Below are 27,204 nucleotides of genomic sequence, written 5' to 3'. Positions count from 1 at the left end.
TTTTGAGTGTTTCTCAGTTTGAAGTTGCATGTCTTGTTTGCAAACACAGTAGACACCGTGCAGGCTTTCCATAGACCCCTGGATGTAGTTTAGAATATTTTAGGATGTTTTACTGGGTTTCACAGTCGAGAAAGATTTCTCAGCACTGAGAAGAGTATGTTGTTCAAACGTTCACAGGAGTAAATAAAAACATCCAGTATCATACTAGATTTTCTGTATTGGATGATCAAAGTTTGTAATAAAGATACCAATTTGGGGTACGTTACTGTTTATTGCTTGATATGTAAAATGCTGTAGTCTAATTGTGTTACTCATTCTACATTTATGAAAGAATGAGTCACTGGCAGAAGCTCAGTAATTTCCAGTGATAGGATGCCACCTGTGCAATAAGTCCAGCCAGGAAATGTCCTCACTGCTGAATATTCCACAATCAACTCTTCGTAGTAAAATAACAAAGGGGAAGCAATTGGGAACAACAACTACTCTGAAGTGCATAGTGCAAAGAGATCGCCAACTTTCAGCGGAGTCAACAATTACAGGCCTTCAAACTGACTGTGATGTTCAGATGGGCTCCAGAGCACTGTGGTAGAAAGCTTAATGGGGGGGGGGGGGGTTCATGGAACAGCAGCTGCATCCAAGACGTACATCACCAAGGGCAATGCAAAGCGTTGGATGCAGTGGCGTAAAGCACAAGTTAGTGTTGTCATCCTTTATTTTATCTGCTGATTGAAAGAGTCCGTTTATTTTTTTTAAAATCCTTTGACCCCCTCCTGTTTACCCTCCGTGACACCGGTACAGGGAAATTGTTGTTGTTTCTCATCAGGAGCGATGTTGCTGTGGGTCATTTCGATTCCTTTTCAAGTTTTTCCCAAACGCCGCGATGAGGAGGCAAATAATCAGGCTGTAGAATGCTCCACGAAAGCTAAGTCATTGAGTTAATGGGATTTTCCCCGTGTTGTCAGTACAGATGGGACGCTTTTCCATCGATCGGTGTCACTCACCTCTGATGAGGGCTGATCAAAAAGCTATTTAAAATCTGCCATCTCTTATTGGCTGTCAGATGAAGAGGATGGACGCACAGGCTTTAGTGGAGCTGAGACAATTGAAAGGGGGAAGGAGGAAAAGAGACCCCACATAAAAAAGAGACCTTAGTGGCGAAAGCAAAAGGAGGAAAGGAATAGAAAAAGAGCAGAAGTCAATTTGCAGATGCTTCCATCAGTCAGACTTTATCTGTTCTAAAATCAATCAAGGAAATCAGTCTGGTTGCTCTGATTGGCAGCAACTTCACTCTTCTTAAATGTGGATTAAACTGTTGTGCTTGATGAATGCCATCCTACATTACCCTTTACTATTTCAAAACTAAAATCTATATGTTAATAAGTACTGCAGAAAATATCCTACTTACAAAGCCAATATGTGGCTTTATAATAGGCATGTTATTGCTCATAAAGTCCCATTATAGCCATTAATATGTGCGGCGTTTTCAGGTAGATATTTAAACTGCAAAGCTGCAAAGAGAGAAGAAGCAGTGAGCCATGCATTTGCATATCCTTGTATTTTAAGCGAAACAACTTTTAAGAACATTGCTCAATTCTCAAACCTAACCCAGATCAGAATACTATCACTGTTCATATCTTTGGTAATGATTATTTATACAGACATTCATATACCTCAGCCAACTTTGAAATGTAACAATAGCCCAACAGGAAACACAGCTTAATGCTATATATATATATATATATATATATATATATATATAAATGCATCAAGACAAAGTATTCATAGACAGAAGACATGAACAGGTGTGAGATCATCTCAATGGCTTTGGGATGCTCGACATGCTTGGAATAAACTCTGCTCAGCTCCATGTCTACTCTTTCCCCTCCAGGATTGGCTGAGCAAGTTTGGCTACCTCCCGCCCCCTGACCCCGCCACGGGCCAGCTCCAGACCAAGGAGGCTCTGACCAAGGCCATCAAGGCCATGCAGAAGTTTGGAGGGCTGAAAGAGACCGGAGTCTTGGGTATGCGTTTGTGTTTGTGTTTGGATCAATCATGCATGCGAGCCACTTCGTTTGCAGAGTGGAGGTGCTACACGCTCAAGAATTAATGATATAATGCAATCCAATCAGGAAAACAACCAACTACAGCCTCAGAAATTTCCATACAGATGAATCAGCATCTCTCTGACACAATTAAGCTCCACTTTTCTGTTTAGTCCATTTCTTTACTCTCCTTTTTCTCTCTTAAGATCAAGCCACCCTGGGACTAATGAAAACACCCAGATGTTCACTGCCAGATGTGTCTGAGGCTGAGGGAACGATGGGACGTAGGAGGCGAAGTCTGACTCTTCCGAACAAGTGGAATAAGAGACATCTGTCCTGGAGGTAGGGGACAACAACTATAAAGTCTACCATGCAGACACCATTATCATACTGTGCAACACATAATAACATGGGGGCTGGGTAAAAGATGCACTATTCCATTATTATTCAAACAGTTGTTTACTAGAATGGCAAAAGGATGGATATGTATGTGGATTATCAACCAAAGAGAGTCGCTCGCTTGATTTGAAAGTCTTTTCAAGAGGAATGTGTGCTGCAACACACTTGTTTTGTCAGTATGCACAACCAGCTGCAGCTCTGTGCACATTAACTCCAGCATTTCACATCAGTGTAGCGCGTCAGCAATAAGTCAGCAATCGCGCCATTTTCCTCCCATCTGTGCATCCTTTGATAGATTAGATTAGAGGACTTCTCCTCCAGCCGGAAATCTTCTGTTCCCCAGATCAATTCTGGCTCAAAGGGAGGGCATTTTGTAAAAGTGGCATTCTGATTAGAGAGACCTTTAACAAACAGCAAACAAGCTGGAAATCTCAGACGATGCCCACATTTATCGGGATTCCTTGTTCGGGTTGAAAAATAAATTACTAACCAGCACTGTAAACATAAATGGTAAGAATTGTATTTTGCATTCGGGCAATATCTTACTGTAAGCAACACAATATTGAAACAATATGAATCAAATTTCTTTGTTGTTTTTTTTATTGTTTTGTTTTATAGTTAACGCAAATGAGGATTCCAGAATGACTGTATAAAGTCATTGCAGCGAAAATGACAGAAATCAGTCTTTATTGGACGAAATGCACAGTACATATCATGATACAGCAAAATGTGTTCAATTTCTGTCTCATCATTCTGCCTTGAGATGAAGAAACTCCCATCAAACGGGATGTTTTAGGACAATGGGTTAAAACATCATCAACATGCAGACCACCAGCAGTGCTTATCTGTTGAAGCTTTCTGTGAAGTTATTCCAGGTGTAGTTGAAGAGGTTTCAACAGGGATGGTGGATAAAGTACTTTATTAAGGCTAAGAGGAGAATTCAGTTATGATTGACCTTCCATCACAGTGTGGAGAAAGCAGTCCCATGCTGTCCTTTCTCCCCTGCCATTCATTGCTTTGTGGTTTATATTCACTCTTCCCTTATCTTATCAGCAGTTGAACTTTAGCTTGTAGTTTCCAAGACCTTCAGTCTCTGTTCGTGTTTAATTTTCAGGTATTGACATGCACTGTCCTAATTTTAGAGAGCATACTTCATTCCAGCGCAGACCTGACACTGTCCAGCCTGGGGGCCACATGTTGCCCCAAGTGGCCCTCAAAGGATCAATAAGAAATTATGAATTGAATGAATACTCTTTATGGTGCATGCTTTCCAACTACTTTGCTTTTCTTTTTTTTTGGGTGCTCGTTCCTGCTTGTGGGCAAAGCTCCTCTGTGTTTGAAGATTTGAATACGTCCAGTCTGAATCACCATTATTTTGCAATACGTGCAAATAAATACAAAACTTTGGCTGATGTAGAGGAGCAGCAGACTGTTATATACTGCTTTTTAATGAACAGAACTGTATAAAATACAGTTGTCCGAGATTTTCATATGGCTCCCTTGCCCAAATTAATTGTCCACCATTAATTAATTCTCTATTCAAGCTTTTGGATGGAATTGGTTTTATGACACTGGAAGGATCAGTTTCAGTTCCGATGCCGGCATCACACTGAAGGTGGTAGAAAAAAAAAATGTGTTAAAGTAACTACTTTTTGCCAGCAAGAAGCTGGAGTTGGTTGACTTTGTGAAATCAGTAATATAGGTAAAATCTCACCTCTCCTCCTCGAAGTGAAAAGGTTTGTAGAGCTGCAGCACAGCTGAATATTTGTCTTGCTCTCCTAGCAGACTGTTAGGATTAGCATCATCTGAGTCTGTTATCCTCCTTGAAGAGCTGCACTGTTACTATTTTTCTAAACTCCTCTCGGGAGATTATATCATCAATCCTGAACTAACCCCTGTTTCTATTTTTATAATTCTAATGTTTTTCCTCAAAAACGTAGTATGTGCAGGTAAACACAGTTAGACATCATCACAAAGTTATGCAACTTCATCGTTTTGTCATCAGCTCTGAAATCCATTTCTCTCCAGGACAGCTTACATCCAGCTTATAGAGCATCTTCCTTCACATATAATATCAATTGAATGTAATGCTGATAGCTTTATGTCCACTATTTAGATAGGCCTAACACAAGTAAAGTTTTTGAGGAGTGGCTTTCTCAAGTGTTTCTTGTAAATCCGCTCCTAATTGAAAAAGTATCTTGTAGTTAGTTGATTACCAACATTAAGTAGCTTCTAGAATCGTGATTGTTTGATTAAAACATTGGTGCCAACTGATTTGAATTTAGGGGCCACATACAGCTTAATTTGATTTTCAGTGAGCTGTACCATTAGCATATTAACTCCTAAATTCGAAGTTTTGGACAATTCTGATTGTTCCCCTTTGTTTTATTGGAAATGGATTGGAGTACATTTGGAATACGCCTACATTTTTTGCAGTCTTTTACAACATAAAACCAATTTCAACAATCGGGTCAATTGTCTCCAAAAAACATGTCCTCTGATTGTGACATTTTGCAGCCTCCTGCATGCATCATCCTTTTACAAATTGACTTCAGAGTTTGACTTTGATACTCGTGTTATGTGTAGCAGCTACCTTTAACAATAAGGCAGCTTTCAGTGCTGCATTACTGATATCTAAAGCAGTCCGCAGTGAATACAATTCAAACAGCAGTGCCTTTTTAATGAAAAATGTAGGTAGTATTGACACTCGGTGGGCTGGAATGGACCCTGTGGTTGACCTGATTTAGCCCTTGTGCCATTTGTTTGACACCGCTGTTATAAGGCGTCTGTGGGTGTAAAAATATTACACTTCATAACCGTAATGTCTGGCAACAAATCACTGGGAAATAAAACAATGACACCAGATTATTATTGATGGAGTGTTCGTTGAGAGCAAAGTATCTTTTTTTTCTTCTTTTTTTTGTGCTTTGGTAAAATATTATGGCCATCTGTGACCATCTGAGAAGCCACAGTATCGTGTTAGACAGCAGAGAAGGAGGCAGTGAAACATATGATTGGACTGTGCTGATTTATATCCGCTATCTGGACTGATTCAACAGTGAGCAGCAATAATCTGCTGTGTGGGGCAGAGTGTGTGTGTGTGTGCTGAATATGAACTACATGCATGGTCTGAAAAATAAGTAGCACCAGTACACACCCGATGGAAGAAGTGTATATTCGCATATTCACTGGTGGGTATGTGTTGCTGGTGTGCTTTAACTTTGCATCTCTTCTTTGTACTGCTGCCAATCATACATGGGGCTCCTGTCAGCTCACTCCACAGTGAGCTGAGACAGGCTTGTCTCCGGTCCACGGAAACACCTTTGTATTCACGGCACTCAGATTTGTAGAACAGTGCACAGGAACAGTTGCGGATTATGCGCTGGCGTCAGATCCAGAGAGATTTTCACATGGTACAGATTTTCAGTAAAGCGCCATAACAAAGCATTGATATTCTGCATAGATTGGCCTCTGCAGTAATTCTCTCAGTCTGCTCCTTACTTCTGTTTTCATTTTATGTTGCACCACTTGCTTCGCAGCTCCCTGACTGCATGCTCAGGAAAATAATTTTTATAATGAAATACGTCATGGCGTCTCTGCTCCATTAGATTATATGGGTGAATGACAGAGCTGGCAGAATGGAGATGATGTGCAAAACAGCTAATGAGTCGTATGTAATCTGACGAACACAAATCTCAGTATACTGATGAACCACATCAGGAAAAAAAAAAAGAAAATATACCTTTATGACGTCCACACATCATATTTAATTATTTTAAAGTACTGCTGTCAAGCAGAGCAATCATCATGCACAACATCATTACAGCAAAACCTCCTACATAAGATATGAAAAAGTAAAGTCTTCACAAGTGTGTGTGTGTGTGTGTGTGTGTGGGTGGGGGGGGGGGGGGGGGGTCATTAAATGTGTTGCACCAGGGTCAGTGCAACTCCATTTCAACAAAACACAATGATTTAAGGTGGTACTGTTGTTTCATTGTTTAGAAAGCTTCCCTTTCCTTTGTTGAATACACAGGTGCTTCTTTACAATAATCATTATAAGAAGGACTGTCGGCAGTATTGATAGAAAGTACATAAAGCTGACAATAATTAGGTTTGTGACAAAGCAGATGTCATTTAATTAACATAATCAAGTTATTTCAGCCACATGGAAGAATGCAATGCAAAAACTATGTCAAGCACAATTAAATGGTGTTTCTTTGCCTGGATGAAAAGTTTATTTACATAGATCACTGCTGCTGTAATAGCAAGGGGAAGGTGAAAAACATCATGTATTTGTGGTTGCTTAGAAAGACGATGCATTTTAGGTGAGCAACCAGTTAATTAGCGTCACCCTGGGTAAGTTAGCAAGACTCTTGGTTCTTGCAAACACGTCCATATGAAATATGCCAACAGAAAAAAATGATACAACAATATTTGGTGAACGCAAACTCGCCATTTCAAAGGGTAACATTTTTTTTTTTCATTTTAATGAATACAACTAAAATTAGCTTAAAAAAACACTGCAGCCACATGACTTCACCATAGTTATGGCTATTCCGGTAAATTGAACATTAACATTATATCTTAAATAATTTTTCTATTAGTGTTACCTTGAAAATGTTCTCAACTGACAAATCTCTGATTTAAGAAGCGACACTCAAAGTCTCAGCATTTAAACATTGTGACATCAAAGTAATAAACATACACAATTGCATAAAACTTTTTTTTTCCATCGGGAATATCCTGACAATGGTATTTGGTGACTTCTTGTATCTTGACAAATTCTAAAAGCATTGAGCCTGTCCTAATGACAGAACTGACTGTGAGCTACACAGTCAAAATTATAAGACTCCAGGACAAATGAATTGAATGTTAACTTGTACAAATGTTACCAAGTCACTTCTTGCGTTTCGATCAATGAGGAAGAAATGTTTGCTTTTGTTGCATTTTGGGTGTCGGTTTATATGACAACGGTGCTCAGAGCCACTGAAAAGGAAAGTTTTTGAACATGACTCCCAAGGTGGAACTTTTTGAAAATGCTCAACAACAACGCAACTTACCTGAAATGCAGCTACTGCACAGATGCATCACAACTATGGTACACAGCTCTTCTGGACATGGACGAGTCGATGGACAATAACAATAATGGCGGCCTCCAGAGTGTCATAACTCTCAGTCCATATTCTGCACTTGGTACTTTTATAGTTGAGAATCACCCATGATAACAATCCAAAGTTATTGTCTGTCCATATGAACCCCTGTATACTCGCCAATGTTAGTGTTGAGAGTGTATTGTTCTCTGCAGAGTTCCTGGTGTTTCCATGTAAATTGACATCGATTTCAAAATGTTGCAGTGTCGGCGCGAAACTTTTTTGAAACGAATACGCAAAAACAAAGTGTTTTCACTTACACTTTTGTGTAAACGTGGCCTTAATATTGAACAGCATGCTCTGCAGAGCACACAATGCCTTCATTTTTAGTTGTGACCCATCGCCTTGCAGATGTTGACTCCCGATCAGATCAATTAAGGCTCCGCCAAATAATTTAAAGAGTGGTGTGGAATACTGTGGAATAATAATTAATTCTCTCAGCAGGCAAAAGTCAATTTAAGTTAAATAAAACTGATTTGCCCACTTTTGCACGTCTTCCGGTACATCGACAACATGTGATTAACTTGTTTGTATGTTTGATTCCCATAATGAAAAGATTAGTATTAGGACTAGTTTATTCTGTTAAATAGCAGGGTAATAAAGATAAGGAGCTGAGCTGTGTTCATGTCAGAATCTGTGTTTGATGTGTTTTCTGACAACGCGTAGCGAAAAGATTGTCATTCGGCTGCCAAGACTGTGCTCCTAATCTCAATTTAACCCTACCATACCTTTTGCATTTCTTCCCCCTGTGCACAGGCCGGTAGAGCGTGCAGCACTCAGCCAAGTATGTTACACACATTAACAGCCGAGTTGTGTAACAGCTCACTGTTAGCTCATTATCTCATATTGTTAGCCCATTATCACAGCAGACAGCCTGGCAGTCATTAGCAGCCCGACTGATAACTCAAACAGATAGGTGTAGCGAACTGAGCGGAGAGGAGAGGAGACGGTGGTGGTGGTGGTGGTGGGCTGAAAATAATCAAGACAAAAAGAAAAAGTGAGGAAATAAACATGAAGGGGGAGATTCTATCTTTCCCTCCCAGTATCTTTTTAATCTCATACAGTGGCGAGGTTTATTGACAAAACACTGGATGGCAAAATCACCAACTCTCATCCTTCCCTTTAGACTTTCGCTGTCCTCTTTCTAATCAAGTAAATGAACTGAGTACAGAAATGAGGGATGTAGGAGCCTGTATGCAAACTTAATGACCATGAAAATGAATGCAGCTCCACGGTGGCACCGTGCTCTGTGCGTGTTGTTTTGCATCAATACGATATTTACGCCCCCTGTTTCTTAATGCTATTGTTTTGTGTGTCCTGCACTTCGGACCCAGCAGGAGTTATTCAAAAACAGTCGAAGCATATTCAAAGTTGAAGGTGGTGGTTAATGAGAGCATTAGAGGCCACCATAGTAATAACTCAGCAGCAGGGGTCCATCAGAGCACTAACAACAACCATAGCTCACAGTGCTACTGTTGTAACCACAGACCCCGGTGTGTTGCAGCAGTTACAGAAGATAGCTGTGGGAGTATAACAAGCAATAACACGAAGTAATTGTGAGGCGTACTGCCGAATAACAAGTGGTTTTCCATAATGTACAATGTATATTGCCAGTGATCAGCTCCAGTTCCCGCTGACCTCGAGTTAGATAAAGCAAAAGAAGATGTATGTTTCTTTGGTACCACATTTAAATAGGTGCAAGGATAACTTGTTCACGGACACAATAAGAAGCATTTGCACTATTGTTTTTCAAATCTTATTTTTTTATTTCATTTAATTTCTTCTCTTGTGATTATACTTGCACTGTATAGTGTCTTAAGATGCGTTGAAGCTGGTAGTGCTGCCCAGAGAGCACACTTAGTGTGGGTCGTATTGAACCGCATGAGTTTGGTGTGGCTGTTTTCACGCGGACTTTTCTCTCGAGAACAAACGCAGCATTAACAGGGTGCAGTGTCATGTTTCCGTGACTAATGGATATGACCATTCAAGTACAGATTACTGAAAAGGAAAGCCATCTACCAAACACATCACTGTTGTTATGTGTTGTGAATAGCTGATTTATGGGGAGAAGCCGGGAGCGATGGTCCATTGTGTAGCTGGTCCCGCTTCTTCATGTCTTCTGCTCCTATTAGCCAGCATCTCAGGCCTCCTTTATTTTAGAGATACTTTGGTTTGAATACTTTGGAGGAAAACGGATAAAGCTCATAGTTTTAGCGAATGCTTTGTTTGTCTGGCATCATTCTTCATTATTCCTTGAGTCTTTGCTTTGATAAGTGCACTGGGGGCATATAACAGAATTTATTAAGTCGTCTGGCTCCAAGTTTGGCCCCGATGCTTTTTGTTCTCCTTTTTCATGTTTGGCCATATGTGAAATGCTCTGATTGTAACCCACAATGGGTTCTCACACCATGCAAGACTTCTTGGCTCAAACTTGTGAAATACGTGGTACATTGTGTCCACAGTCTACTGTGATTGCTTAGTTTTTATTCTGCCTCTGTCATTTTCTCTAACGTGTGACGAAAGTCGAGGGAGGAAGCAAACGGAGAGGAAGGCATGGATCTCAGAAGGCACAGAGAAGTTGAACAGCGCATAGATGAAAGCCAGCTTAGCGAGATACCAGAAGCAGAACAAAAATTTCAAAACCCGAGTCAAGCAGGACAAGAGATGTTACTATGAGGAAGAAGCAGAAGAGACAAGGGACCAAAGGGAGCTGTATCACCTGATGGCAGTCCAAGAAGAACCCAAGACCAGACCGGCTCATAAAGGACATCACCTTGAGTTCAAAGGAAAAGCAGAAGAGGTGGGTGCTCACTTCTTAGACGTAATCAACTGGGAGTCACTGAGCACCATGTCCAACATACCATCAGAAAGCGCGATTCTATGGTTGAGAGCGATCCCACCCACGAATGAAGAGATGAGACAGCCATCAAGTGGTTAAGGAATTGGAAAGCAGTGGGACCCGACATCATCCCAAGCGAAGCCTATTAAGCGGACATCAACACCACAGTCAAGGCCCTACATACACCCACTCTTTAAAAAGATTTGGCAGGAAGCAAGAGTGCCGGAGGATGGGAAGCAAGGAAGTTTGGTGAAGTTCGCTAAGAAAGGCGATTATCCTTCTGCCAGAATAATCATGGTGTCATGCTGCAGCAGACAGCCAGCAAAATCTTCAACAGAATCATCCTGGTGAGCATGAAGAGTGCAGCAGATGCCCAGTTGAAGAACCACCAAGTGGGATTTGGAAAGGAATGGTCATGTACAGACCATATAGTCATGCTGCGCATCATTATTGATTTTACTTTCCCTCTTTGTGCCCCGGACATGTTCCAAAGTTTCCACTAAACCCGGTGTTTCTTCAACTGGTGTATTTGTTGCTGTGGGTAATTATGAGTGAATGTGACGGATGAGTAGAAGTACATAAAGGCTTGCGAGTCACAAGAATGCACAACTCAAAATCTCTTTCAAATTTGATGCAACACAACTATTTTCGTAGGCGACTTCAAGCCAAACACTGCATAGAAACATCTGCACTTGATTTTAACTTCGGACTTTTGAGTGAATATTAATGACATAGCGCAGTTTCCCTACAGATATTTGGAGTCATTAAAACTCATATTTCAGCTCAGCTCATCTTAATATTCTCTTCTCACACAGATCACTCCGCTCCCATAAGAAATCTGTTGATTTCACTAGTGGACAAGCTTTAGGCACTCCGACCTCTTTTAATTCACCATCCATCTCCCATTTGCCATTTGAGGTCACTAACCTGTGAAATTGCTCGGTCGAACCTTAAGAATGACTTATACCGGTGTGATCTTATTAGGAGCCCGCTGTATCTCGCCCCAGATTTCACATCAGCATCACAGCGATGGCGACTGACACAGGCAGGATACGGAGTGAAAGAGGAGAGAGGGAGACGCTTGTTTGAAACGGGGAAAGATTTTTAGAGAGAGGAGAGACTCATGCAGCCTTTTAATTTAGTGTCTTTCATCTTCAGCCTGAATGACGTGACTGTGTGCCGATTTGTGTGTGGCTGTGTGTGTGCGTATGAACAGTTTTTGTCCACAGACAAAGTGCATCATTATCTCAATGTGGGATTTTTTTTTTTTTCTTCACACTTTAAAGTATGTGAATATATTTCAGCGTTTCCACATGTGTGCCGCTCCGAATGCATATGTGAATCCCCTTCAGCATGTGGGCTTTCAATTTGCAGCCTAATCAGCTTATGTCTTGAGGTTAGCGGAGCACGATAGGTGGCTACTCGGCGTGTGCATGCGCGTATATGTTTGCGTGCGGATATACTTTTTAGTATCACTTTTGATGTCGGCTCATGTCTCTCTGGAGCATTAAAGCCACGGGAGGTAAGAGCCTGCTGAGCGGCTGAAGGCGGAGGACAGTGGACGAGTCTTAGAGGTTTCTTCCATCTTTTTCTAAACCTCTCTTTGCATCTTGCCCTCCCTCAGTCCCATTTTTTCCCCCCACATCTGAATCATCACTCTGTGTCCACATGTGGAGGAGAATGTGGAAATTAAAATGGTTGAAATGTAATAGGAAACTGTGGGTTCATGTGTACTCAGAGACATTCAGGTTATTCTGTGCTGGGTTAGGTTAATACATAGCCACTATGTATGCAGGCGCACGCTTACCTGCACGTAAGCTTAGTTTACTTTTACTCATTTGTCAAATTAATGTGGAAATTATACCACAATATTAAGTAGGTCAAGAAAATGAAGCCAACCCTAATCAGCCTTATGTCCATCCAACTCCCTTCAAAGTCTTTTTAATGTGTTTTTTTCCTAATGCTGGTTGCAGTAAGCATGGCAGCTTTACCCTCATCCTCATACTTAGAAGTCTTCAGCTGCTTCTCCTCAACAGGACTTCATGAACTGGAAATTTTAGCTTCCTGCACCTGTGTCTATGAGAATTGTCGGACACGTGGTCAGTTGTCAATTTTGCCTTGCAATTTACAATCCGGAAAAGATCGCGTCATTAAAAAGGAAACACGCTTCACTTGTACATCACGAAATGTTTACCGCTCTGGGTCTTGTTCTCAGGCGATGTGCAGACTGTCATTGACATCTGCTGGAATTTGTTTGGCCTGTGCGCAGCCTGACTATGAGTCCTAATGGAATCATTTCCCAAACATGCTTTGCAGCGACAGTTCAATGGACATCTGAAAGTGTTCCCAACTGACCACCGTGAAGATTTATAAGTGCGATTTATGGATCTGCCTGGTCCCTGAAAGGCTTGAGAGTTGGCCCAAGAGTGAGATTATTGTGAGTGCAAATTCTGAAACTCCCTGACAATAAAACTGCAGCAACTGGTTAGAAAATTACATCAAGGTTTTGTTCCAAGTCTGAAAGTGAATACTATTTCTTCAACAAAATCAAGTTAGTGACCAGATCTTGAAGTCTTTCTTTGATTACTTTAACTGCATATATTAAACAATATTTTCAAAGATTCAAATGTATGATTTGTGTACCAGATGAAAACCACATTCTAGTTCTGGGTTTGCTCTAGTAGATCTGTTTTTGTTGTTGTTGTTGTTGTTGTTGGGTTTTTTTTTTTAAATTGTCATATCTGCAAACAAGCTACAATTCTCTAATAACCTATCCATCAAGATTAGACCATTTTTATAGTTTGATTTATTTAAGCCAGTCTTGGACTTTAATATAACGTGTTTTATTTCTGCCTCAATGTCTTTGTTTCATCTTGCTATAAACGTAATGTTAATCCAGCTTTGCTGGGACATCTTTGTGTATATGTTGGGACATATGAAAGTGTTTATAGTGGTGAATAGACCTTCAATTCAGGTTTTTCCCAGTAAGGACCTTCAATAGTGTAACTTCGAGCTGTGCATTTTACAGCCTGCAGATCACACATAGCCGTGAATTCAGTGAGATAACTAATTTTATTTAGTGCACACGATGCATGCCAGATAGACTCATCTTCACTGTGTTGGCTTGCAGAGTTGAAAATCATTGCCCTGCGATCATGTCAGCTCATAGTTAATGCAAGATTCGAGTCGAAGTTAGGCTTGAGGGACTTTCTGTATGAAGTTTACATGTTCTCCCTACTCATGCTCGGATTTTGTTTTGCGTTGCGTACAGTACATTGAAATAGTTTTACAGATCTCATAAGTTGGAGTTTGCTCGTTGAGAAGCTTCTCTTAGTTTGTCACAGAAGGATGCACGTGTATTATTCTAGTGACGTAAAGCCTTTGACTATAAAGAAGCTGGATTTCGAAACTCCAATTTTTTTTTTTACCCCCCCCCTGCCACCTAAGAATCACCAGCGTGAGGGGGCAGTCTCCTCTCTCACTGTGTCTCCATCAGACAATCTCTGTACAGCCTCTCAAGTCTCGAACAGAAAACCATTTTGAAAGAGCTCCTTTAATGAGGAACATTTTGGTGGGTAAGGAAAAAGAGAGACATCAGATACTCTGTCAGAGATGGAAATGTGTCTATGTGATCAGTGATCCCTCTGAGTGTAGTAGCCTGGAGAAACGCTGAAAACATAAGGAACTGACTGTGTGATAGCGACTATAGTTAGAACTGTGCAAGACGAAGCCATGGGGAGTTGTCAGAAATATTTTTACAAGAGGATAGTTGCTGTGTATCTGCTTGTTACACTCTCCTATGCTCACTCTCCTTAATATTACCTCTCTTGTTTTCCGACTAATTTTATCTCCTCTTTGTTTCTCCGTCTTCATTATCTGCTCCCTTTCTGCATCCCGGTGTTCATTATCTCCCTTTTTTTGTCTGAAGGTTGGACATGTACATGGTGTACTCCTAGAATATGGTCTCGGGAGCCCACCAGGAGATAGATATATTAAAAACAAGAGCGATAAATGGGTGTTTGAAATTGTCACTCGGAACCAGAAGCAGGGATACTGAGCAAATGGTAAAAGGCCAACAGAAAGGAGCTTTAGTGAGAAGAGTGATTCACCACAGCTCGGAGAGAAGGTCTTTATCGTGAAGAAAGTTCAGTATGGACTCATGTTTGACAGAAGCTTTCAAAACGGCAAAGTTTAACACAAAATTAAAGAAGTATTTTCAATACTATTCATTGCTTCACACCCACACTTTGTGAACCTATTGGTGATCCCACTCTTCACAGTTCTCGGCACAGTCTGAGGTCGACAGTTTTGTAACACATTCAACTTGTTGAAAGTTATTAAACATAATCAGTGTTTTGTTATGAAGGGGCGAAAGAAGCCAAACATTAGAGTTACCGTAGTGTGATGTTTGAAAGGAAGTCATGATCCAACAAATTTTAGATGGGCTTGTGCAGCAAAACCTGTAATTAATAGAACAAAAGCAACTTTATCATAACGAGTACACATGTCGTGGACAACAGTGTACAACACTGCTCAAGTTATGTGGGAACACTGTCTTTTATAGAATTCCTTTTATTCAATTTGTTATTTGGATTGGTCAGTTAATGTGTGTGTGTGACGTTTGCAGTTGATTCATCTGTATCTGCAAAGTAGCATTTGTGTCCTTCCAAAGCACCTGTGTCCATGTAGACACTCACTTTCCTTTGCAACAGCCACACAGGAACTTGAGCTTCTCAGGCCCATTTGCACAATAATGTTTTTAAGCGAAAATGGAAACCTTATTCAAACTAAAATTTCCCAATGTTCCAACTCTGAAAACACTGCTCCTGTGCACCTGTACCTTATTAGTTTTGGGTTTTTTTTTTTTTAGTTTTTCTTGCATGACATTGGTGGAAAATTATATCTCGCTACCTCTGTTAAGCTGTTTTAATAAACTACATAAGAAAAAGTTTCTTTTACATCACTTGTAACACTTCACTATCTATTTTTGGTTCATATAACATAAAGTGGAACAGAATGGGAACTTATTTGAAATGATACTGGTTGTGAAGCAGGTTTGTTTCAGAGCTGCAGACAGTCGCACAAGGTCACATACAACTAATTTAGCTCTGAAAATTAAGCAGTCATGCTTTTTTTTTAATTATGGAAGAAAGTCTGTGTACCCGTATAAACTCCCGACAGGCTCAGGGAAAAAAAAGAAAATTCCACAAAAGAAAGTTGTCAATCCAGATTCAATCGAGATTTTTCTCATTATGAGTCGACATTGATGACCACTTCTCTGCTGTGCTTCACTTTAGTACAAAACAATTCTTCTTACAAAGCTCAGTGCACTTCATTTATATGCATCTTATCCTAGAACATATGCAGGTATTGAGTCGCTTTTATCCCACATTTTAATACCTAATCCCAGCATTAAGTATAAAGGTATTTAGAGGATGTGACACAATGCGTTCAGGGTTTTGCAGTTCGCATTTTTAGTGTTGATATTTTCTATCGTTGTCCTATTGACCTGATTCATTTACCATGTCTGTAACCTTGTGCTTTCTCCTTTCTCATTGGACTTCAACTATTGTAGGTTCACAAATATTGAATCCTTACTACCACGGGGGTAAACTGTGGCCGAGAGTTTTTACCACGAGGATGAATCAGTATTACAGCTTCTGATTAAATTAACATTTTAATTCAGCTTTCTCTAATTCAAATGAGCTTCAAATTTAGTCAAACAGACTTTCCTCTTCTCAGTAGCAACAGAACAAATAACGTATTTACTTTGGGACAGGGGAAGGGATGTCTGGATATCCTACTGTAATGTGTTTCACCGTCATCTAACACAATGTGATCGTTGGTGTGTTTATTTACTTCATACCAGTACATAGTCATGTTTGAGATAATCCTTTGTTCACCATTTCCTCCCAGCATTATGAATACTTCAGATTGTTTTTATTTAACAGCTTTTTTAGTTTTACTTATTTTAACTGTACGTGTTTCACTCTAGATATTCTATAGAGTTGCCAAAGTGACAACAGACTTTCATTTCATAGGTAAAAGTGAAGATACATCTGTGAAAAAGGAAAAGAAAATACTCCATTGAACATACAAAAAAGCTTCATTGATTTTTTTAACTAGTGTTATTATAATTCCTTGTCTGTTAGTGTGGATGCAACGCCTAATCTTTATTGACAACAGAGATCATGATTCCACTTGTGGCAGAGTTCGAAGGTACAATATTTTCTAAATTACAAAAAGTATGAATGCCATTTAATATTCCATCCACCCAGCCATTCAGTCATTTATTATTTTATCTATATATTTCAGGAAGTCTTGGCATTCAACCATTATTAATGTAATTTAATCGCTCAAATCCATCACCTTTAGTATCAATAACTGTTAATCCTTTCTCTTAATCTTCATTCAGAAAGGCCAAAACAAGTAATGACTTAGTTTGAAGAATATGAAGTGTTGAAAATCAAAAGAAATGGAAGAAAAAAGAAAAAAAAACATTAATCAGATCCCTGAAAAAATGACTAGAATACCACGGTGAAGTACAAATACTGTTATTTGCCACTTCTGACTCGAGGTATTAAGCACACATCGTCTGCAGGCATTACCAGTAGGCCTTTCTTTTTTTGCTTTTTTCTACAGAAAACATCACGCAATATCTCCACTTTGATGAAAGGCTTTGTACATCAATAGACTCTATTTTCTAAAACCCAGCTTACAAATATGTGCTGGAGAAAACTATTATTTTAAAGTGGACTGAAAACACCAATCAAATAGAAAAAGCAGCGGGCCATCCCGTGAGTAAGGCAGAATTAATTTATAAGCCAGTTTATCCAAGATTTATTGAAAAGTCAAAGCTCAGCTGAAGTTCAGCTCACTCTAAAAGCACTCACCTTCAACTCCCCGAATGTGGCTTACGGTCCTTGTTGCTTACTGCACATTTCATTCATTCTCTCCAGCCGTCAGCTGACCCTGAGACGTCCCTCTCTCTCTCTCTCACTTACTTTTGTTACCTCAGATATTTAGGTGGTATAAACAAACAATGTTGCATGGATTGACAGATGGTCATTTTTCGTTTTTGTTTTTCTGTAGGTATGTGGAAGACTTTTTGCTCTCCAGAGCATTTCTTACACTCACTCTCACTTTGTGAAGTTAGTTTTTGGACCTCACTGATACTTGTGCTTGTGGAAATTAATCGATGTGCACTGGGCTTGCCTTGCCTTGTCTTCGGGTAGTCAGTGGCAATTTACATCAGTATTGAGGTCTTTCTTTTTATGTTTTCACTTTCAATTGATGCAATCTTGAGGAAGCGTATATATTTTAGCTTATATATTATGAAAAGTACTGATTTTGGTGACAACCAATCAAGGTCGTTGTGGGTTAATTTTGTGGGTTTATTATGATTAATTATTATTAATTATGATCCAACAGGAACCTGCACAACAGTTTTACCATCGATTCTGCCGTTGCAAATGGTAGAGTTTCACTTTTGAGGTTAGTTGTAAGCTCTTCCACTTCCATTTATCAGGTTTTACAAAAATACACAAACTGCAGTACAAAAATGAAATGTACTGTCAACTTTAATCATGATTCACTTTTAGGAGGCGTCATTTATGACAGAGCTGTTGTTCAACTTTACATTAAATAAAATTGGATTTATTAAAAAAGCCCAGGGGTCTCTAACCTGTTGTTGTGGATCCATTCTGTAGTGGCGACCTGTCGCTTCTACAAAAAAAAACATTTAAATAAGTAAATAAATAAATAACACTGTTATCTAAAACTAACCTGACTTTTGAATCCATGCCGTATTTGATGAAAGAAAATAATTTTTGCAAGAAAAATGTAATTTGGTGACAAGGGGGGAGAAAATATTGTAGCTCTTTTGGTCATAAAGGTTGCAGACCCCTGAAGTAACCAGAGAGTGTTTTATTATCATTGCTATTAATATTATTGTTATTATTATATGAGATGAGAAGAAGGTAGCTCTCGTTTGATGGTGATGTTTTCTCTTTTAATGCAATGACCATAAAGGTTATGATCTGAGGTGTTAACTGTCCTATAATGCACTATGCCTCCCAGTGCACTCCTTCATGATGGACTACTAGTAAAACCTTAAGTGCCCATTATGTGTGAACATTTACAGCAAAATGTCGCCGATTTCTGAGACGTGGTGCACGATGCTGATTTTATGGTTCTGTGCAGGGCGTAGGCTGCATTTATTATGTTACCAGGTTGTATATTTTAAAATCCAATTATATATTCTGATTTTCCTTCACTCTGTTGTTGCTGTGACTTTGTGTTTCCCAGTTCATCACGGGGAGAATGCGAAAAGACACAGTGGACACACACTCACATTACCACCAATTAACCTCAAATGCATGTTTTTGGACTGTGAGAAGAAACCAGGAGGACATTCAAACTCCACACAGAAGGACCGTCTTGCATAAACATAAAGAATGCTAGTGCTTGTGAATCACAACACCTTAAATCTCACTTACTTACATTTCTCAATCACGACTTTAAATAAGCTGTCTGTTCTTGATGCAGTAAACATGTACAGTATATATTTTGAAGTAAAGGCTTGGTTATTTTTTGGGGTACTTTCAGAAACCCACTCAATTCATTTTCAACCATCTCTGCAAAAGTCTGTGAGCTAATTGCAGTGGTGAGATGAGGCAGCGCCCACTCTGCTGATGCTCTCTGTCAGTATCACTTACTGATTAAATTTCCAAGAGCGGCATGCAGCGGCCAAATTGCTTCTTGTATTTAGACAAAGTGCTCTTGTGGGGAGAAAGAAAGCGAGTGCATTGTGCAGAAGCAGACAAGCCAGTGCAGGAAAAGACTGATGGATGGATAGAGAAGAAAGGGAGCGAACAAGTGCAATGGTGAAGGAGGGTGGGGGGGTTGAGAAGAGAGGAAGCAGAGGAACTTAGCATGAGGTCCCAGAGCCTTTCTGTTTATTCTTGTCCCATTCTTTTTTTTTTTTTTTTTTTTTACTGTAGCTGTCTGACAGGAAATAGCTTGAGAGATGAGAAGATGATGTGAAAATGGACAAAAACAGAATAAGAGGGGAAAATGGGAAAGTGTTTGAAAAGCTTGTGCGTCGTTTCAGAAAGCCGATGCCATAATCTCTTAAAATGCACATTGTATTCTCAACTTATTATCAGTGTACGTGTGCTGCAGGAGCACCTGAGCATGAAATACAAAAATTGATGGCATCTCGGAGAATATGCAAACCAGATTCTTGGTCTGCGTGTGTGTGTGTGTGTGTGCACGCGTGCGTGTGCGCGCGCAGCAGGTCTTTCCCAGTTGGCAGACATTGTCTAGTTGACCTTTACGCTTTTGTGCATTTCTGCGAGAGCTATCTCCATGCTGATCCTGCCAGCTGCACAAAAAAACCCTCATAGCATCCTTTTTCACATTTTCAGCATGTTCTTTTTTTTTTTTTTTTCGATTTCCCATCCTTTTCTTCCATCTGCAGGCCCAATCTTGTTGCAGACGTCTAGTCATGAAGTTGTTTGTATGACTGCATTGACTTCAGCTGTTTTAAATTTGAATTGGTGAAAGTTTGAAAGATGGCAAAAAAAAACAACCCAAAAAAAACAATAAGGCAGGACTGATCAACGATGCTGTGGGGGTTCGGTCAAGCCGATGACTTTAATTGAAAGAAAATGTGCTGTCTGGATATGCTTGAAAGAAACAGATCAATAAACAACAACAAACAAAAAAAGTTCAGACAACGTTGAGTGGCTTCTTTAAATAAACAGGAGTTTACTGAAACTGCGTCTCTTAAGACAACATAAGGTTAAAGTTAACAGTCCAGAGAGAGACAGCAGCTCTGCAACTGTTTTAATTCATGAGACAAAAACCAAGCGTAACAAACTCATTCATACTATATTACTAATCATAATAATCGGGTACTGCCAAATAAACTAGCATTGCAGTAAATTGATCGATTATAACACATTTTCTCTCGCACTGCTAATTATGGACTGTAATCTGAATTCATCCTCATAATTAATAATAACATTTTTGGACCCGTCTTGTTGGGGTGTTATTGATCGAGAAGATATTCTGGAAACCTTGTCTGTTGTGGATATGTAATGGATTTTAACACAATGGGTGGTTGTGCATAATGGCGCTGCACACTGGTGTGTCACTTCTCGAATCAGAGGCTGCAGATTTATCAATAGTTGTGTCCTGCTGCTCTCAGATGACTGGCGGGATTTAATGAGCTGACACTGTAATACAGCTGCAGACAATGGATTCTGTACAAGCCACATATAGTATCAGATCGATGCCAACTGCTCCGCCAATTTTACACAATGAACACATTTTTTTTTAACTCCAATTTGAATGCATTTATTGGCCGGGGAGTGATTAGCTGAAATGGCCTATTTACATTTTCAAGGATATTGTGTCACAGCTGCATGCGGCTCTCACCAACAGCTTGATGTTACATTTGAATGAACCCGTTTCTTCCACCTCAGCGTTGTTTAAACTCACCGTGCCGATGCACAAAGCAGATTTCGGGATTTCAGGACACCAAACCGACAGAGCGCTGCTTGTTCTGGTTGTTGCACCGTCACAAAAATAGAAACCTTCATGTTAATCTCTGATGTGTCACACTTACACTCTTCAAATACTCCTTTTGCTTTCGGGTTTCACCCCCCCCCCCCCTTGTCTTTCCCCTCCTTTCATGTTTCCTTTCTCCTTGTCCTCCTTGTTCCTTTCTCCACACAAGCCTCTCCTTTCAGGTGGCTGAGCTCTGTTGTATCTTTCACTTCGTTCTCCTGTCAAGTCGTCCATCCTCCTTCCCCATCAACTCACCTCGACTCATAAGCTCCTCTCAACTGCCTCGTTTTCTTCTTTTCCCTCCCTCATGTCTCAGTCGTCTGTCTCGAGTATAATCATTTTGCTGTTTCACCTCTCTCAGGGTGAGGACCTTCCCCAAGGATTCGGCCTTACTTGGCAGGGACACTGTTCGAGCCCTGATGTACTACGCCTTGAAGGTCTGGAGCGACATCGCGCCCCTGAACTTCCATGAAGTGGCAGGCAATGACGCGGACATCCAAATCGACTTCACAAAGGCCGACCACAATGACGGCTACCCCTTCGACGGGCCGGGAGGAACGGTGGCACATGCTTTTTTCCCCGGAGAGAGGTTCACAGCTGGCGATACACACTTTGATGACGACGAGGCCTGGACCTTCAGATCTCCAGGTCAGAAAAAGCTGTAATTTGCAGTGTTTTTGTGTGTTTTTACATGTATTTAAAATCCATTTGGTGCCAGCAGCGCCGAATAAAGCACACCATTTTACCAACTGCAGTTAGAGCCTCAGAGAGAAATGGGTTTGCCAATAATGAAAACAATTGGATGGAAAACAGACACTATTTCAACAAATTCATCCACTACTTTTACTTAAAAATGTCAAAAGTATTTCTTTTTAAATTTGTATTTTTAAATTACTGTCATTGTTGTTTTATTCATTTCGTCATCACTTGTAGGTAAATAGTTACACAAATTAGCCAATTCTTGAATTGAAATAACACTTTTATTACAAAATGTATTAGTTAGTGATTAAATCCCTTTAATCAAACAAATTAAGCCTCTTATTAATGAGTTTTTTCTTGCCAGACTTTCTTATTCTGCCTGTATTAAGAACTGGCATTTACATGAGACAGGCCTATAATTACTTTTTCTGAAATGCCTGGCTCAATAATGATGGGAAACGCAACAAACAGAAGATTTAAACCACAAGAAATATATTATGTATTATCCTCATCAGGCTATTGAACGCTGTGCCAATTAAAAAGTGTTCACTTGTTTGAAGTAAAACCTAAAGTGCAAGTGCCTTAATATTTTGGGGAACAAAATGAAGGTTGTCATAGCTAAAAGAAAGAGAAGTAATAGAGTTTTGAGTCTTTTCTAACATGTTCAGCTTCACTTTTAGTTTTCTCACTTGCTTCGGCTCAACTCTGAAATGTCTCATTGCTGCTTCTATAATGTTTGGTTATACACTTTTCAGCATAAACGTCTGATCCGACTTTGTTCTCCAGGCTGTGACTTGACATCTGACTGTCGGGCTGCAACAACAAATCGATAAAATCGATTAAATTCGATTATTAAAAGTGTTGGCAACGAATTTCATTATCGATGAGTTGTGTCGGGCGATTTATGCGTCACCCGTGGACCAAAACCGACTGTAAGAGCCTCCAATCTGGTCCCACCAAGCAAAGAGGTCATAGAGGATTTATACAAGTTTTTTTTTGTTTAGTTTTTTTTGCATTTCATTGTATTGTGCACCAGAATCTTTTTTTTATATTGACTTTATGCTGAAATTGTAATCATTTTCAGTACAAACTGTTTGATCTTGCAAAAATATAGACAATTTCCTTACATACACTGTGACCACATTAACAAAAAACTTTGAAGTGTAAATTTAAAGGTTATTATAGCAATAATAAGCTGGACTGTATGTGGTCCCTGATGATAATTAAATGTTATTTAATAATTATTTTGCATACATCTTATATACATGTTTATAGGTGTTTGGTTCCTTCAATATCACCTGGTCCTACAATTTGAAATGTTTTTTAAAACTAGTTCATCGATTAATTGAAAAAACTATTGACCGATGACTCGATTATTAAAATCATCGTTAGTTGCAGCCCTATCTGACTGCTTTGTTTGTCACGTTGCACGATCACACCCATCCACTAAAAGGGACCTGGGAACATTTGGAACGCATTTTCAAAGTGCAGTTTATGAGCATAATTCATTGTAATTGTAATGGAAATGAAGGTTTTCAACTTAGCCATTGTTCCTAATGAAAGCAGAAGTGTCAGTTGTCCTATCATTTATCTCTAAACTACAAATGACGGTTCATCATTTGGATTTTTCTTTCCGTTGTAATATTAATGAACTCCCTTATTATTGAAGTCATTATCAAAACGGTTTGCCACACTGATCATTACCTGTTTTACTGTATCGTTAAGCCTGTTAATACTGTCTTTGGCGCGCAGGCTGAGGCGTGTGCAGTCGGGGAGTTTTTGCTTTGAGCTGTGCGGGCTAATAGATTGCTTTATGCAATGTTCTCCTGAATGATCTGGCCAAATTTCTCTCATCAAACAGTTTTCAAAGCGCTTGATTACCCACCGAGGGAGATCTATGAGTTTGAAATGAGGACATGGTGACAGCGGCTCTAAATGGAATTCAATCAACTTTGCCAATCAAAAATAGATGAGCTTATATTAGAGATATCCGTCATTCTTCGACAGCTCTGGAAATACGTTGCACAGTGGTTTGGTCTCGCAGCCGATTCATTTCCTCACTCTTTCATGCATCCACAGTACAGTGTACAGTATGCCTTTTCTCCGCATTATCATTCACTCGTGTTCGCAATGCACTGCTGCCTCCCTGTGAATGGGCATCGTGTCCGGAGCCTTTGCTGTGTCTTTATTTGTGTGATCTCTGGCATTTCTTTTTCTCAGTATGTAGACAAATGATCAAGCTTTGTCCCTCAGCATCATATTCATTGTCTGGTCACTGTACTTGGCTGTTTTTTGTTTTTTTGTTTGTTTTTTGTTTTTTTTAGAGAAGGAAAGTAGAGAGCGCTTTGGCAAGCGGGAAAGGTTGTGGGAGTATTACAGGTCCACTCATCCAGATGGAATAAGCGGATGGAGTGATCTCGTCTCCTGAATGCATCATCAGGCAGTGACTGTCTCAGCACGGTCACACGAATGACGGCATAAATCATTAACTCTCCGTTTCTCTGACTGGCTTTCTTTATTCTTCCTTTCATCTGGATGACTGAACCTAAAATGACCTTCCTCTCTCCTCTGCTCACTCACTGCCTCCATTTGTCCCTTGTTTTTTTGAGAGACGGATGGACAGAAGATAGAGGAAGCGATAAGAAGAGAGGTGGATACGATGTGATATATATTTGGCTGCAGCATTCTCACATTCTTTCGACGTGGAGTAATGAGAGGTGTAAAGTTGAGCATTACTCGTCAGATTCCACCTTGGAAATGGAACATTTAAACACATATTTTCTAAATAAAATCTGAGAATTTGAGATATTTGCTTGCTCACTGCCGCATGGCGGTACAGTCGTTTGCACTGTGTGAAATGTACATGTTATGCATACAGATACTGTATGTGTATTTTGCATATTTACCTCATGGGTGTTGGATTTTCCCTTGAGTACACCTGGGGTGTCAAACAAACTAGCCAATGCTGTCAGAGTGAGTTTGTAAAAAAAAAAAATGCATAAAGCAACAGCTAAAGGAGACATATTTTTGACATTTCATTGTGTTTTGCACCAGTGAAATTGGCTTATTATTTACTTTAATTATTTTACTGGTCCAGTGAAGATGGAACTGGGCTGTCTGAACTCAAATGTTCAACATCCAGTGAGGTTAAACTTAATTTGTAAGTGTAAAATGATCTCTGTGTGTGTATATAAGTGATTGTGAACAACTGAATTTCTTTATTTATATTACGATGGCTCCTCAGTGTATACCCTGCGATATAGAAGGTAGATGGCTATTTGTTTACTTCCATAGTCGGTGTGTGGAAAATACTTTTATTCATTATGTAAACTTGAGCAAGCATGGTGGTATCCTGTACCTTTCTCTTGAATAGTCAGGTGCATTTTTACTTACATCATGCAATTGTAATTTCTGAAGGATCTGAGCAATAATAAAATATATAAATTGTCTAGTTTAGCTTTGGCAAAGCCTTTGTATCCAGCAAACAGAATATATACGTACATGTTGTTCGCCATACATCTTTGAAGGCATTCTGATTCTTAAAATAAGCAGAAATCATTGCTTCATTGACTTAAGATCTTGTTGCTTTCTTGGTCAGTCGTGCATTCGCTTTCTCAAGATAGAAATGCATCATCAGTGAGCCTGACCACGTCTCATTTTAAAATCACTAACACACCCATGAGTGCACAGATGTGCACAAATGCATCTGCTGTTTGAACAGGGTGGGTGGTGATGTTAAAATGATACTAGCATTTGCCCTTTGCGATAGGGGTAAATATAGTTATGGAGTCCAAGAGTCCACAGCCTTTTGACTCAAATGGTTTTGTGCCTCACTGATTTCCCATGAATCTTCTACACTGCTTTAACTGATTCATGGTCTTGCAGCTGATCACAACGGTACATTATACCCGTGAGAGGTCGCCAGTCCGTCACAGGGCAAACCCAAAAAGAAAGACATTTAAACTTACTCATGAACTTGTTGCTGTGAGACAAACATGCTCTCTGTTACACTATTATACTGTGCATCAGCCTCTCTTAAGACCCTCTGTGAGTGTGTTTTTAATGCACTCACTCAGAGTCACTCAGTAAATGTCACAAATTCCGAAACCAGTTTCAAGGACGGAGATATTTGTGTATAGACTGAAGAACAAGAAAGAGAAAATCCAGCCCTGACAATCTTCACACCCTTGCACTTGTAGCTAATCGCTTTGGGAAGACGTGCTTGTTGAACTGTCGGTTTTGTTTTAGGCACAACATCAGCTCCAGTTCTGTAAATGTGCTGCTGGTTGCTTTTCTGCACACAGCAGCTCTCTATCTCCCATGAAATTCTCCCTCACATATCAGTTTTTGGTTAAACTTGCTCTTGAGCTGATTTGAAGAAAGTTTAGACTCAAACACAGATAACAGACATCAGGTTAATCTATTGTTGGCTTAATGTTCCATCTTTTGTTCTGGAGATATGTTGAAATGAAAAACAACTTTGATATTTATAATTATATCTGCTGCCTGTGGGCTATTGATGCCTTTGTCTTGTCTTTTTTGTTACTATAGGACTGAAAATTAGTAGGGCAAGAGTAATTGTTACTGCCTCTCTGTATATGGTACCATCTGCTAAAAGTCCCTAAAGCCAATAAATTAAATTTTGTCGGAAGTTTGTGATATGTAAGGATGCCATTACTCCTCTTCTAATTCCAGGCAATGTCTCTTTCCTTCCAGGAGAAACAGAATTACACAACTTGGCAGTCAATACCTGCTTCCACCTCCCTCTCCTCTCAGCCTTTAGCTCTCCAAAATCAAATATTTCCTGGATGAAATATGAATTCGTGACACAATCAAAAATTAATAACTGATTTTTCTTTTAAACTCGAAACAAAACAGAGAATTCTCAAAGCAAGCAACATTGCATGATGCCACTGCGCTGACAATATGAGTTAAAGCTGGGCGATATGGCCTGAAATCAATATCACGATATGTCGAGCAGTTCACCTCGATAACGATAAATGGACGATAACGACGCCACTGCGCCCCCCTGCACCAAAAACATGTTTTGGCCACTAGATGTTGCAGTCATATTGATAGTATGACTCCCCTGGACCTATTTATTATTTATTTATTTAGCACAGATTACTTGAAATGAGAACAACTGAGTGCGGATTATACCCGTGACTTCGTCTGTATTGCACCTGAAAACACGGGATTTCTCCACAGTTATATGAAAAAAGACCTATCTAACCAAATCATTGTGAAAGAAGTTACATATTTTGTGTGTGAAATGACTTTTCACGTCCAGCCTGACGAACGGCGCGTCGCTACACGGTGCTGTTCCCATGATGGAGGCGCGGATTCCCGCAGCTCGCATCACTCTGCCTGCTGATTCTCAATATGGATGATTTGGACGATCGAAGAAGAATTGGCTTTGATCCCCTCTAAAGCCGCTCACTTCATCCACCGCAGCAGCCACTACGACGTCTGAATCGTCCTCCATCGCCTCACTTCTCTC

General features: G+C 39.8%; 1 protein-coding gene across 1 annotated transcript in view; it reads left to right on the top strand.

Moving 5' to 3' along the window:
* The first annotated feature begins 1,893 nt into the window (after positions 1–1,893).
* The window catches only part of LOC308140103 (matrix metalloproteinase-17-like), a 54,589-nt gene continuing 29,278 nt past the window's right edge, over positions 1,894–27,204 (top strand). The window contains exons 1-3 of the mRNA XM_080509773.1: positions 1,894–2,021; positions 2,249–2,384; positions 21,367–21,653. Of these exons, the coding sequence (XP_080365899.1) occupies positions 1,982–2,021; positions 2,249–2,384; positions 21,367–21,653 (463 nt within the window). The 5' untranslated portion in view covers positions 1,894–1,981. The remainder of the gene's footprint in view (positions 2,022–2,248; positions 2,385–21,366; positions 21,654–27,204) is intronic.

Source organism: Blennius ocellaris (assembly GCF_963422515.1).
Source record: "Blennius ocellaris genome assembly, chromosome: 15".
Taxonomy (NCBI): Eukaryota; Metazoa; Chordata; class Actinopteri; order Blenniiformes; family Blenniidae; genus Blennius; species Blennius ocellaris.
This window is presented reverse-complemented; position numbering and strand designations above follow the sequence as displayed.